Here is a 15222-nt window from a genome sequence, read left to right as displayed (position 1 = left end):
CCCCTCAAGGCCGGGACTGAGCCTCTCACATCGACTGGGGAGCCCCTCAAAAAGTAGAACTGGGCCGTCTTTGTGTCCTCCCTCTGCTCTGGCCTGGTACATGGAGTTCCCAGAATAATAATTATTTGACTCACGGCCATCGGTTGTGGATACTCTGAGAGAGGGTGTGACCTCTGCCTGGCTTCCTAGACATGGATGACATTCCTCACCCCAGCCCAGGGCTATTTCCCAGGGGAAGCAATTTCATTGTCACAGCAACTGGATCTTGACAAGTTAAAGGGTAAACCCAGGGGCCTGTGAGGTAAAAGAGGCGAGTGACTTCTGTGTCCCAGTGACAAGCAGGAATGGCCTCTAGGGTTTTGGATTATCTGTATCTCAGCACTGCTTTGATGGTGCCACATGGAGAACCGACCAGCAGCTCTGACATTTGCAACCTCATCATAAAATGGGATAATAACTAAGTCTCACCAGGTTGAGGATTAAATGAGATAATACATGTAAATGTTTAGAAATGTGCCTCGTGCATGGTAAGGGCTCAGTAAGAAATGCTACTTATTATTATTACTCTTCTAAGTATTGTTTTCTGTAGTTCTCATAACAGAGCCCATCTGACCCACTCAGATTCTGACATGAAAAAGCTCAAAGTGAAGAATTCCAAAATGTTAACAGGGGAGTGGACTTGAGGAATTAGAGGTGTTTTAATTGTCATGTTTTCCCACTATCCAGGTTTTCTAAATGTTTTCTACAATAATGGGCGGGGGTGGGGGGAGGTAGGGGAATAAAAGATGTTTAAAAAATATACAGCCCTAACTTCTTTATTAACCTTAAAGTGTCTTAAGTTAGAAACAGTGTTCTCCACAGCAGAGTCTTAAGTTAGAAACAGTGTTCTCCACAGCAGAGCCTGGAGACTCCATATATGGGTGGCTTGGTTGCCTATCATGAGGGTGAGTGGCCAGACCCTAGTGATGCTGTAGGGCCAGCCTGGAGGATGGAGCAGCCAGAGTGTCATGCACGTGTCTCGGCAACGTATCTTGGGGTGTCTGTCTCTCTTCTGTCTTTGTTGCCTTGAACCCACAATGACAGGGAGAGGAAGAGGGTGACTGGGGTCGAGCCTTGAGGATTTTCCTCACAAGAAGATGCCGCCTACTCTCCCCTCTCAGAGCCACTGTGGCAAAAGGACTCTGGCAGAATGGAGGGGCAGCAGGGGTAATGATGGCTACTTCCCTGGGCACTGGATAGAGAGGGCCTTCCAGCTGCTCAGGCCCCAAAGCCTGTCCCCCAGACCCCTGAAGCAGCAGACATTCCTATCACCCTCACTTTGTAGTTGAGGAGGCTGAGACACAGACAGGTGAGGTGACTGTTCCAACCTCATACAGTCAGCAAGTGGCCGAGATGACCCCAGAGCACCTTCCTACAAATCTTGCTGCATTTTAGCCAGTCCGAGGCCTCATGAAGGGAAAGAGAAAAGAGAGGGAGGAAGAGGAATGATAAAAGGGTATATCTGGAGAAGGAATGGAAGGTGGAAGATAGGAAGGAGGAGGGGAGGCAAGCTGGGGGAGGTAAGGAGGGTAATTGAAGCAGAAGGGGAAGACACAGTGTTGAAGAGCTGGAAAATCACTATCTGAATTGTTAACCCTTATTCAGCCTCAGAATGGATTTCTCTAGAAGTTATTGAGTTTGGCCCGTCTCAGATGTCTCAGACATCAAGGGAAGAAACCCAAGGCAGGAGACACCTCCCGACTCCTCCTCCCTGTCACTGGAAGACTGCTGTTCCCTCCCATCCGGCAGGTTCCTCTGATGGCCAGCTTCCTCTGAAGGGCACCTCACCACCCTGCCATATTTATGAAGTAACTGACTCCACAGTCCCAGAAAAAAAATTAGAAATGAAATATTGACAACCTAATCCATTTACATAATCAGCCTCTTTTTTTTCCTACTCACAATTTAAATAACTTATTTATTTAGAGATCAAGCAACGACTACTAATGAATTTTACACAAAGCACGCTAATAACGGGGCCTGTGGAACAGAAGGGTAATCACAGCAGGAATTAGTTTTCTACTTAAACATCCTTCCTTTGCAACATATCAATCTAATGTGTCCGATATTGCCATTAACAACCAGATACATTGCTCAATTAAATTACAAAATGAGCTGCAAAGCCCTCGTTATGTTTCGTGTTTAATTTGCACTGGATTCTGCCTATCTGGGGAGGTCTGCATTATTACACCCACTCAGCTTTAATATGCTTGTGATGATTTGGGGTGGGTTAATGCAGCTGTCACCTACAAAACTAATGGAGGCAATTTTACAAAATATTAAATACCAGGCAGGCCTTTTAGGTGGGAAATCCAAATGTTACCCGACCCTTCTATTAAACTCATCTCTGTGGTTGATTGGCAAAGCTGGCTAGAGGACCCCGAGGCTTCTGGGATTTCTCTCTGCCCTAGGTTCATGAGCTGAGCCCCAATGAGAGGAGGGATTAGGATCACTTCTCTATTTGGGACATCCCAGCATTGAAAATCGAGAGTGCCAGTGAGGCAGGGTCTACTGGTGTTGAGTCCAGTCATCTGGAGCCCTGGGCTTGCTTGTCTCCAACAAGTGGGCTGAATTCTTGCTCATGCAAAAGTGGACTGAAACAAAGGGGTCCTATTCTGGTTCCAGAGTCATCTGACTCCTGTCCCTACAAGTTCATCCTGGGTGTTTCCCTACTGGGGGAAATGGTGAGGATGGGAAGGTGGGCTCAGTGCTTCAGTCCTTCCCCTCCCACACACTTCCTCTAGAGACCCAGTCTCTGACAGAGGTCAGGGAGGGATGGATCCCCAGATGCCACATCTCATGTTCTGTGCTTGGGAAGCTCATGGACATGAGCACTGGCTCACGAAGAGATCAGATCTGGCTTGAAGACTTCAGGCTGGGGGCAAGCAAGCCCACGGCAAACAATGGAAGAGCTCTTATCAGGACATCGCTAAGGATTTGGGGGCTGACTCCAGTGAGAGCTGGAGAAACCCAGTATGTCGGTCAGCCAGAAGGACTCACTGGTGGATTCAGCTCCGATTCCTGCTTCCTTCCTGGGCAAGGAAGGCAGAGGAATGGTGAACATGTTGCCCTCACCTCACCTTGTCTGGGCAGAGTAACAAAATCCAGGGTCAGAGATGAAACATGGATCCCCAGGACCAGGCAAGGGTGTGAGAGCCTTTTCTCTAGCGCCTTTCTCTCTGCTTGAAGAGATGCATGTGGCCGAGAGTGTGAGGGAGGAGGCTTGGCCTGGGTCCAAGGCAAAAAATCCAGCTCTGAATTCACTCACCACAGAAACACTGGTTGTTGTTTCCCATTCTCCCATAGCACTTAGCCTCCCTCCTACTGTGGCAAATGTGCCCACACAGTAATTCCTCAGTTATGTTTGTGAATTATTCACTTTGCAAGGCTGGTTTGATCCCAGGACATTGGTGTCCTTATTTAGTCTGCTTTCAGGCCAGAGACCTTCAACGTATGCAAACTGATGTCATGATCTGTCTGGCAGAATTCACATTAGGAATAAGAAATCATTTCTAGAAGAAATTGTGCAAAATGTGTGAACTGACTTGGCACTCTCGGCTTCATTGGATTATGATGCCCTACAGGCGGGGTGAAAGTAGAGGATGGGTGGTAGGTGCTCACTTGTTTCCCCAAGTGAATCAATGCAAGTTCAGAGTTTGAGACACTGGGCTGGGAGTTGGGGCACACTCAGCAGGCCCAGGGTCAGGAAGGATGCGTTAATGAATCTCCCTAGCGGGAGAACTCAGAATTCTTTCAGGGCAAAGAACAGAAAAGCTGGCAGGAGAATGCTGTTGGCTGGTACACCTCAGCCATTCTCAGCAAGACTGTGAAAATGAGTGATATGAACAGCAAGGACAATAGTTAACATTACCTTACCTGTCCCCCATGTATCCAGCTGTGCAGTGGCACTGCCCAGTCACATGGTCACACTGCCCTCCATGGTGGCAAGGACAATCCTGGCTGCAGTTCTGGCCAAAAGTCCCTGGTGGACAGGGCTGGGCACACACGGCTCCCTGAAACAGAGGAGGGAAGACATGCATCGGTGGTGCTTCTGAGATGCAATCTTGGGGCCACTCTCTCCTGGAAGCGGCACAGCTGCTATGGCCTAAGGGTCCACCCTGTTCCCTTAGTAGGACTTTCTCCCCAGTCACAGAAGCATAGAAAGCTGGATGTCATGGCTCCAAAGCCCCATTTTAGAGATGGGGAGACTGAGGCCAATTTGCTCATTCAATTATTCGCACACACGTATTGAGTACTTGTTGTATACCAGGCACTGTGTCAGACACTAAGAATATAAAAATATGAGTAAGACTCAATTCCTGTCCTCCCAGTCTATTGGAGAGAGAGGCAAGAAAACAGTAACTGAAGTGCTCACATTATAATGAAAATGAACAAAGTGCTGAGGAAAAATAAAGAAGAGACTGTGTTTAACCTCGATGGTCTTGAAACATGTGTTATCTCCATTTCTTTCCCAAACCCAGCTGACATGAGAGTAAAGGGGGTAAAGGCATAAACCTACAAGGACAAAAGGAATGGGAAAAGAGACCATAGAGAACAAGAGATGTTACATGTGGGAAGATGGAAGAACAGAGGGTGGAATGTAACAACTGAAGTTTCTGCTTTCTCAGCAATGCTAAATGCCTGCGAAGGGAGTATGGAAAGACGCTGCATTGTAACCTCAGAAAAGCTCAGGAATCAGAGACACCAGGAAGCTTGGAAGGCCAAAGTGCAAGTGTGATAAAACAGAACTGTTTGAAAACTTATAAAAGAGAATTAGACCCCAGATTTTTGCCCCCATTTCAAATATCTAGGTGACTTCTCAAGACTACCAGTTTACTTTTAGACAGGTCAACCTACAAAGGCTTTGATCAGAGGGGTTCCAAGCACAGCTGAAGGTGGGGGTGCTGTGGGAAATAGGGATCCTGTTGAACTCAGCCTGCTGAATGATCAGACCCTCTGCTCTCTTCCCCTGCTCAGCATCTGGAATATTGGTTCCCAGACTATACTCCCTCTGGTAGGATTCTGGAAGACTCCTTTCTGGGGACATTGAGAGCTCAAGAGGAAAGACCTATGGATACTAACAGTTGAGGATCCCATCAAGCAACAAGCCTGGCATCTCCCCCTGCCCCTAGGTTTCCAAATGGATTTTCTGAAGCTTATAGTAAAACAGGAACAGGTGGCCAAGGATCATTAGATACTTGAAATGAGGCTCTAACATGAAAGAAAATTTTAATATGAAGAAGACTTGTTAGAAAACTTCTAACAAGAGCGCTCTAATATGAAAGAAGGCCAAAACAGACAAATAAACAATGCAGGGAGCAAAGAAAACAAAAGAAAAAGCTTCTATTATAATGAAAATGAATAGCCTTAGGCAGTTAGACGAAAATATTTGAAAGACTAGAGGGCTAAAAAGGGGATATCCAGAGAATAGTAAAGAGTTGTTAAAAAGTAAAACTAAGATGATAGAAATTTTGTAAATGCAAAGGAAGATAAAGGTGAAGAATACTCCCACAAAGCAGCACAGAGAGAGGGGAAGGAGGAGGGAGGAAGAAAAGAGAGAGAGAGAGAGATAGAAGAGCGAGAAAATTTCAGCGAGAATTTATGTGAGCGAGATAGAGAAAGTAAAGATAATAAAAAAGATCTGTCCAGGAGTTCTGACATGTAATTTATAGGGGTTCCAGACTGTGGAACAGAAAAATGTAGGTAAGCAAATTACATGGGACATATAATACAAGACAACTTCCCAGAATGGAAGAATGGAACGTACTTATTTCTGAACTGAAAGGGCCTATAGAATATTTAGCACAAAAAGTGAAAAGAGATCAACATTAAGGCCTGTCATTGTAAATTTTTACAATTTTATGAATAAATAAATGAACCTCAAAGTTTTTAGAAAGTCACATACAAAAGAATTAGACTTCTTAACTAGAAACTAGAAGACTATGGAGCCCAATGCCTTAAAAATTTGGAGGAAAATAATTTCCAACCTAGAATTCTACACCTAGCCAAACTAATATTCAAGTGGGGGATTCAATAAAGACATTGTGAGATTTGAACAGACTCAGAAAATTAACTTTCCATGAATACTTTCTCCGGAAGCTACTGGAAGATTTTTTTTTTCCTATCAAAAAGAATTATCCAAAAAAAAGAAGCATGCAGGGTTCTGTCAGTGTGATCTCAAAATCAAAACAGAAACAAAAATCAAACTGAGAGATTTCTGATGTGTCTGACCCTATTGAGAGGCATTTTAGAATTTTACAGAGAGTTTTAGGGATAAATTGGTAACAACACATATGTGGGCATATGTACATAAACGTTAAAAAGTGATTTCACCAAAAATTGTAATAAAACTCCATTGAGGCAGTGGGAGAAGAGTTGCGTGCATGTAGGATAGAGCTGAATTTTATTCTATAGGAAGTCAATAGATTCAACAAATGTCTACAATGGAAAACTCAGGAAATGGCAGTAAAGCATGTTATGAAGAAATATGAAGGGAAATGATGGAAGAAACAAAAAGATTTGAATGTGGTTGCCTTTTGAGAGTGAGATTTGTGAGTGGGGAGGGGAAAATTGACTTTCTCCTCCCTCCAGTATTAGCCTTGAGGTGTTAGATAACTTTTAAAATCATACATATGAATCTTAGGTCTCTATCAAACAGAAATCTGAACCTGCTATTGTCTCCTGCTGCCCTTCTAGCCTCTCCCACACCAGAGATAGTTATTTCTCTTATAGAGATCAAGGATTCCATCACAGTTAATTAATCAATTAGTTCAACACACATTTATTAAGCACCAATAACTGCCAACCCTGAAGAAGCTAGTTTAGTCAGGAAAATCCTGCTGACTAGAGACATCTTTCAATACCATCTAATTTACTTGTAATGAATAAAGTGGGAAGCCTTTTAGCTCAGATTTCTCTTCCACACATAGGTCAGACAATGAAGGGCTGAGGGTGGGAAGGGAAGGGAGGATCGAGGAGACAGAGGCAGCAGCTGAAGACAGTGAGATGAGTGTGTGTGTGAAGAGAGGGGCGGGGAAAAGCTACTCAGAGAAGGGGTCTCTCTTCCTCCTGGAGGTAGTGGGGGTGCCACTACCTTTCTAACTGCACCACACAAACTCTAGTGATTCTTGAAAGAAGAGAGTAATCTTTCTGGCCACCATCTGAGTCAATCATCTATAGTCCTGACCTGGACAAGGATACTCTGACCCTGAAAAAGCATTTTGAGCCATCTTTGGGGGCTGTGCTTATACCTCCTACCTCCCCATCATGGAGTACTGTGGAGCCCTCATGTACTTACACACATATACCACACACACACCCATGGACACACAGGCGCACATTCGCAGACACCAACTATCCTAATAGGCTGCAGATTCCTTTTCTCTTCAGAGCTGCCGAGACATGACCAGGGCCCCCTGAGGAGGCCGGTAGGAAAGTTTGGTATATAAAATGCTTCCTTCCAACACTTCCTGGGAAAATCAGGCATCCTTTCTGACATTTTGGACAGGAGGGTGAGCACCTCTTTTAGCCCCTGCTCAGTATTCCCCAACTGCAGGCACTCCAGGTCCTTGAACTTCTAGGTCCATCCTTGGTTTTGAGCTCTTAAGGCCTTAAAGATTTTGATAACTACAAGGCCTGCTGCTGGTGTGGTAGAAAGAACACTGGACTCAAAGTCAGGACTTGGGCTCACATCCCAGTTCTATCACCTCCCAGATGACTGCAGAGGTTCAACGATAATTTAGTAATAATACATATGGGGGTATATGTACATAAACACTAAAAATGATTTAATAGGATAAGTCATGTGATCATTCTGAGCCTCAGTTTCCTCATCTATAAAATGGAATGGTAACCCTGGGTCTCCCAGGTGGTTGAAAGATTAGGTGAGATTAGGAAAGTGAGGGAACCTAGTACAGTGCCTTAAGGGCAGGCCCTTAATTAATATTCATTCAGCCCAAGTGGACATTTGATGAGGTGAAATGTGATAGGAGCCCAGGATTACCTAGGACTGAGAAGAGTGGAAGAGAACCACATGACTAGTCAATTACTGCTGGTTGGAAAAACAGCCTTTTGGGGAAAAGCAAGGGATAGAGCAGGCAGGAAAGTGTCAGCTTAAGAGGGGGCTGTGGCCTATGGTCTCTCTCTTGCTATTATGAGTTGAGTTGTGTTCCCCACCCCCCAAATTTATATATCTTAACCTCAGAATGTGACTATATTTGGAGATAGGGCCTTTAGAGAGGTAATAAAGTTAAAGCACCCTCTCCTTGGCCCTCGGCCTTTCCTGGGGAGGGACCACCCACCATTAGGGTGGGTCCTAATCCAATATGACAGATGTCTTCATAAGAAGAGGAGATTAGGACACAGACAAGCACAGAGGGAAGGCCATGTGAATACACAGAGAGAAGACGGCCATCTATAAGGCAAGGAGAGGCGCCTCAGAAGGAACCAACCCTCCCAACACTTTGATCTTGAAGTTCTGGCTTCCAGAACTGTGAGAAAATAAATTTCTGTTGTTTGGGCTACCTGGTCTGTGCTACTTTGCTCTGACAGCCCTAACACACCTGTGCTATGGTCATCTGAGTCTGTGTCTCCACTTGTAGAGGGATCTCAGGCTGTGTGGCATCTAGGAGTTTGGAGATGAGGTGAGGCAATAGCCTTGCTCCTCTCAGAACTGGTTAATCCACTTATCTGATTTTGTCAAAATCTGGAAACCAGCCACACTGTAAACAGACCATGGCTAAAGGGAACATAAAAAAAGGAGGAAGCCAAGATAGTGAAAGGACTTAAGGCCATGCCAATATGACAACTTGGCCTTGCCAAGCTTCTGAAGGCATTTCTAATTATCAGGATGCCGTCGATGGACAGTGAACAGCAGTGGTGTGAGTGCTGTGGAAATGACCCAGGCCACAGGCCAGGGCATGAGGCTCCAGGAAACATCCTTTCCAAACCTGAGCTTCTATGATTCTACAACCTCAGTTCCAAACATCTCTCCTTGGCCCTCCACGATAACCGGTCCTATTTCTCAGCTCTTCAGGCCTGTTGTCTTTTGTGTGAGTGAGTATGTTTGTGCACGCACACCTGTACACTCTATATCCAGCCTCCATCATCGGACTGGGAACTCCTAAGTGGGGGTGATCACATCTCCTCCTACCTCCATGTCTGTCTGTAGTGTCTACTCTCATCAAGTTACTCATGCCTCGTTCCCCTCCTCTGAAAGATCTCAGAGCCCAGAAGAAGAGAGGTAATAATCCCCCACGCTCTTGTAAAGCCCCCCTCTGGAAGGGGCTTGCCACAGCTGGGCAACTGGAGTGTTGTCCAGAGTCTAGGGGCCAGGAATCTCTGAGGAAGGGCCTGGAGGGACAGAGTTCCTGGTGGCACCTCTCCACTTCTGCACAATGCCTCGGTTCTTTGGGGAGCTGCACCATGTGAGTTAGCAGCTGTACCCATTAGGTCTCTGAGTGTGGCTGAAGCCACCTGGGGCCTACGGGAAAGTGAGGCAATAGAGGATGACAAAGGGAGGACCCTTCTGCCCAGCACCCTCTCCTTGGCCCTCAGCCTTTCCTGGGGAGGGGCCTCAAGCCTGAACCGCAGCTTCATGACACTATGACTCTGCATGCATGAGAGGTATTAATAATTCAGACGAATTTGCAAGTTAATGCTGAATCAAAAATAGCAATGCAATTGTCTACAATAAAATGAAAAACATAAAGTCCCCAAATCCAAAGCTTCTATTGACAGAGTTCCTGTCTTCTGGAAGAACAAATCTCTCACTGTGTAAGGGAGAAAAACAAATATCTCCACGTGTTGGCTTCCTCCCTTTCCGCTCTTCAATCACCAGCCTCCATCATTCTCTCTAGAGAGGCCTTTACAAGCACAGGGCCTGCCTGTGGCCCGTTTCTCCCTACCACATCCTAATCTGACTTCACTGCCTATGGCTGGGCCTCTGAGGACCCAGCCCTCAGGTACTGGGATTCTGGAAGCTGGCTTCAGATGAGAAGGCCTTTCCAGAGAGTGGATCAGAGTGGGAGAAGTGGGTAGGTGTGGGACAGGTGGCAGCAGCCCCTTTATCCTCCTCAGAAGAGAGAGACAGACAGACGGACGGACACCAAAGGTTGAGATTCAGGAGTCAGGAGACCTGGATTCTAGCTCTACTTCACTCTTAACATGCACTGTGGCCTTGGGCAGGTCACTTAGCTTCTCTGGGCCTTGGCTTCCTCACCTGAGAAGGAAGGTATTCATAGACCAGTGGTGTTCAAACATCTTAAAGCTGGGAGACCCTGTTTTTATGTGAAATCTTACTTAGAACCTCAATAGAGACAGATTATGGATTAAAATGGAGAAGTGGTGGGGTGTGTGGGAGCCGGAGTCCTAATTATTAGGCTCCCCATCCTAGCCCTCACCCCCAAGAAACCCTAGGGTTCTTGGAGACACTGAAGGAAATCCTACAGTCTTGATCAATTATTTCCAAAATGCAGACCTGCAGACAGGGTTGGCTGCCTCAGAATTATCTGGGGAGCTTATTAAAAATAGAGATCCCCAGGCTCCAGAAGGTTTCTGGTGGAGCCTGGAAATATGTATTTAATCTTAACCCTCTGCAACTCTGGCAATATAGCTAGGTTTGGGTGCTGCTGAACCAGATGACCCCCTAGGTCCTATCCTGCTCTAAAAAGGTCTAGCAAATTTATACCTGCATCAGTGGGTCCTGCAGGCATCCTTCCTGCTCACCCCATGGCCTAGACTTTCAAAGTATCCTGAAATATCCTGCTCCTACTCAGCAGCCCTGCCCTCTCTGCCTTTGCAAAGCTGCAGGCTCCAAGAGGAAGCAGCCAGCTATGCCACCGAGCTTCTTCCTCCAAAACAGGAAACAGCAAAGTCAGCTTTAGTGACTCACTGCATCTGAGGAGTGTAGGTTTGTGGAGGTTGAAGAGGGTCACCCACAGGTAGAGTGTGTTGGCTAAAAGGAGGCTTGTGGATTGTCTGTGGCATCCAGGGACAGATAAAACCAGCAACTGTAGAAAACTTGCATTTGCTAGGCACTTCGGACATGCATTGCCTCATCTGAGCCTTCTACCAACCATGGCAGCTAAGGAGGGTAGGCTGACTATTGTTATGTCAGTTTTGCAGATGGGAAAGCAGATACCATAGTAACTTAAGGCTTTTTTCAGGGTCAGCATTGGACTTGAGACCTGAATTATGGCCTATGAGGTTATAAATCCCATCTCCTTTTCAAAATATAGATCTGGGTCCCATGGAATTAGAGAAAGAGAGAGAGAGAGATTGAGAGAGAGAGAGAGAGAGAGAGAGAGAGAGAGAGAGAGAGAGAGAGAGAGAAAATGTGTGTGTTTAAGGGGTGAAGGCTGGGAATCTGAACACCCTGCTGTCTCCTCTCCTCTCTCCATCCTTCCATCATGCCCTTTCTGCCACATCTGGCCCAGGGCTCATGGCAGCTCAAGTGAGTATCTACGCCCAAAGACAGAGACCATCTATGAGAAGAATTCAACTCTTTCACACATGAGGGACCACAGGCTCAGAGAAGTTAAGTAAATTGTCTCAGGTCACACAGCACTTAGATGCAGACCTGAGATTCAAAGCTGTGTCCAAGGCAGTGTCTAATGATGTCCATGACCATTAATAGGAAGGGAGGGTATTCAGGGTGGGAGAGAAATTCTGCCCTCCAGGGTGTGTGTGACTTCCTACAGTGCCCCACCATTACCAGAGGGTCCACCTACCATCCAGCCTGGGGGGCAGGCACACTCGCCAGTGATGTGGTGGCAGGTGCCCCCATTCTGGCAGGGACAGCGCAGCTCACAGTGAGCCCCATGGCTCCCAGGCGGGCACAGTTCCTCGCAGCTACGTGGAGAAGCAGACGTGTTAGATGCAGCAGCACTCAGATCAGGTGGCAGGGCCCCAGCACTGCCAGTGCCAACACTCCAGGGCTCCCTAGGAATTAGTGAGTTCACAGTCAATGTGAACTGTACTAGGCAGGTCAGCTGAGATGCAGTCCTGCTTCCTGCCAGGAGGGGGCAGCAGGGCTCAGATATAATGAACTGAAATGTGTGAGCTTGGGCCAGTACTTGTGGGATGGACTTAAGAGAGTTTAGTGTAAAGAAGAGTGCTCTCCTGGGCAGGGAGAGCTGAGAAAGCCTTCCCTAAGAGGGAGATATTTTACTTGAGTCTTCAAGTTAGTTTTACTGGGAGAATGGGAGGAAGGGCAGTCCAGGCAGAAGGAACAGCATGAGCAAAGAAGTGGCCATGGATCTGGCCTTCTAGAATCTGCCTAGATTCAGAGAGAGGGAGAATCTGTGACATGCCCGCCTTCCAGGCTCTGGAAGGCTCTCATCTACCATGACAGGCTCGTGTGCAGGGACTGGGCACTGCTGAGGTATGGGGGAGGCTTTGTACAGGGTCTTGACCTTAGGCCTTAGTCCAGTGGCCTTGGCCTCTCACTGGAGCTGGCCAGACATGGGGGCAGAGAACACCCTCAGTCAAGGCTGTGTCTGTGTTCAGAGTCCTTGGATATTTTCGCAAGATATAAGGCTGTTGGGGAGGCCACTGAGTCTTTTGGGTGGGTGTGTGTGTGTGTGTGTGTGTGGTGGGGGGGGAGCTTCAATCTTGCCTCTGAGGGGGTCTCAACTAAGCAGCCTTGGAAGTCCCTTGTCAATACAGACTCTCCAGGGAACTGGAGTGAGGGGCTGTTTGGGGTCTGAGGGGAGGAGGTAGGGGAGAGGAACAGGTACAATAAATTCACCAAACCATGAATGATATCTGCCCAGGGCCCTCATTCGTTCTGTTCCAAATGGCCTGGAAAGGTCAGGCCCCAGGTAAGCAGAAGCATTTAGGATATGATCAAAAGAGAATTCCATTCTAAGGTCTGGGTCCCCACCAGGAAGAGATGCCTGGAAGGAGTTTAATGAGCTCCTCTGGCCATGGTAGTGCCCATTCATGCACAGACTCAGCTTGCACCAGTCACCACTGCCCGAGTGGCAGGGATCTCAGACCTGAGTGGAGGACGTCTGGGCATTTAGCCTCTGCAGGAGTTAGGGTCTGAGCGCAGGAGATTTTACAGCCAGGACTATCCTGAAATTCCACCTGTCCCCACCACCCCGCCCACCAGCAAGGAGCAGGTGGGGATCATGCAGCTGTGGAGAGGTCAGCTGAACCCGCGCGTCCCGCCCCGCCTCTGCGCGCATCTTGTTCGCTTTACTCACTAGACGCCGGTGTAGCCGGGTGCGCAGAGACACTCGCCAGTGCGGGGGTCGCAGCTGGCACCGTGGCGACACTGGCACGGCAGCTGGCAGCCCTTGCCGTGGGTGCCCGGTGCGCAGAGCTCCTCGCAGCGCCAGCCACGGAAGCCGGCGGCGCACACACAGGCGCCGGTGATGGGGTTACACAGGGCACCGTTCTGGCACTGGCACCGGTTGCTGCAATGGGGACCCCAGTGGTCGCTGTCACAGCCTGAAAGAGAGGAGCCCGTCAGGGCTGAGGGAACTCGTGCACTCTCCTTGGGATGGGGAGCTGATGCCCAAGCAGCTTTCCATCTCTGCATAGCTCTTCCCTGGATAAGAAGTAACTAGCAAGGGGTATCTGGGTGGAAGCTTTGACGCCTCCTAATCTCCATCAGCTGCTCCACCAAACCACCCAAATAATCATACAAGTTAAGAAGCTTGTTTCTTCGAGGCATCTCCCAGCTGGGGCCATTCCATTCCAACCAATGTCTCTAGAAGCCCCCTCTCCTGTATCGAAATTCTGGAACCACCAGCTGTTGACCTCCTTCTGCCTTTGCTAAACTCTTCTTGGTTGGCTGTCTGTGTTCCTCTCAGCCGCCCAGCCCTTTTCCTTCCGGTCAGCCGCCCCTCTTCTCTGTGGCCCTACTCTCTTTCTTGGTACCTTTCCAGTCCAGCCCAGCCCAGCTCCCATCTCTCTAACTTTCCTGCCTCTTCCCAAATTCATTAGATCACAGTGCCCAGTTGTCCTGGTTAGAATTCCCCAAATTCATTAGTTTTCTCACCTCTTGCACCTTACTTTCCTTGAATATGTCTTCTCACTCCCTGTTCCTCTCCTGGCTCCAACTTTCTGTCACCCTTCCCTGTCCCTCCTGCTTGCTGCTTCTCCCTTTCAGTAGTGCCTACACACCTAACCCTAGTTGTTTCATCTTCAGTTCAGTTTCATTATTTTCCAAGAAGCCAACTTCAGAAGGAACAGGAAAAAGAAATGTTTCCCTGGGAGCTGACAGACAGCTTTTGAGATCTTTATATGTAATTCAATGTTTCGAAGAGTGATATATGAGCTACCTATGCAGAAATTCACACTCTACAGCTGTGGAAAGGGGCTGAATGGCAGAGCCCCAGTTAGGTCACCCAGCCTGCTGCCACCTACCACTCTGACCCTTACCTGGTACATACAGGACACACAACAAGATGTCCTCCAACTCTAGTCTCATTCACCTGAATCCTGGAATAGGAAGGATATGGAGTTCAGGCCTAGACAGGCACAACTAATGTTCTGGGAGATGTTCAATGGAGAGAAAGATGGCTCCTAGCTAAGGAGACCAGGCAAGACTTCCTAGAAGAGAAGGTATCTGAAATGGGCTATAAAAGATGGCTCATTTGTCTGCCTATCACAGTGCCCAGTTGTCCTGGTTTCAGCACTGGAAGTCCTGCATTCAGAGAAATCCCTCAGTCCTGAGCAAAGTGGGATGGCTGACCTGAAGACAAGGTCATAATTAATTGACCTTGCCTGAAGACAAGGACATAATTAATTGACCTTCGTGCTCTGATTCCAGGGTTTAGACACTCAGAGAGGAAAGAGGACAGGTGAGTGGGATCAGGGAAGGTGTTATTGGGGCAGGCTCAGTACGTGCAAAAAGAGAGAGTGGCACTCAGGTGTTAGGCATGTACAAGAGCACGAGGTTCCAGTGAGTGGATCTCTGGGGAGTACAGGTTGATGGAGGAATCACTCCGTCAGCCCCACCGACTCCTCTGTATATACCTCCCTCTTGTCGACTAGGGTCAAGTGATCAATGTCATGGAGCCTGTCCATCGTACTTCAGTAGATGGAACTAATCAAGACCCAGAGTCCCAATCTCTTTATTTTGCTTTATCTCTTCTTCATTTGTGTCCCAAATATTCACACATACAAACCAAGCTGCCAAATTAGGAGGGAGCCTAACCCTGTGTTTTCCAC

General features: G+C 47.6%; 1 protein-coding gene across 2 annotated transcripts in view; it reads right to left on the bottom strand.

Moving 5' to 3' along the window:
- MEGF11 (multiple EGF like domains 11) overlaps nucleotides 1–15222 on the bottom strand; it is a 318172-nt gene that overhangs the window by 57662 nt on the left and 245288 nt on the right. For both annotated transcript variants that reach the window (XM_039865256.1, XM_039865257.1), the window contains 3 exons: nucleotides 13248–13494; nucleotides 11769–11889; nucleotides 3916–4052 (listed from right to left, as the gene is read on the bottom strand). In XM_039865256.1, the coding sequence (XP_039721190.1) occupies nucleotides 3916–4052; nucleotides 11769–11889; nucleotides 13248–13494 (505 nt within the window). The remainder of the gene's footprint in view (nucleotides 1–3915; nucleotides 4053–11768; nucleotides 11890–13247; nucleotides 13495–15222) is intronic.

This window comes from Pteropus medius, unplaced genomic scaffold (assembly GCF_902729225.1).
Source record: "Pteropus medius unplaced genomic scaffold, Ma_sr-lr_union100, whole genome shotgun sequence".
Classification (NCBI taxonomy): Eukaryota; Metazoa; Chordata; class Mammalia; order Chiroptera; family Pteropodidae; genus Pteropus; species Pteropus medius.
This window is presented reverse-complemented; position numbering and strand designations above follow the sequence as displayed.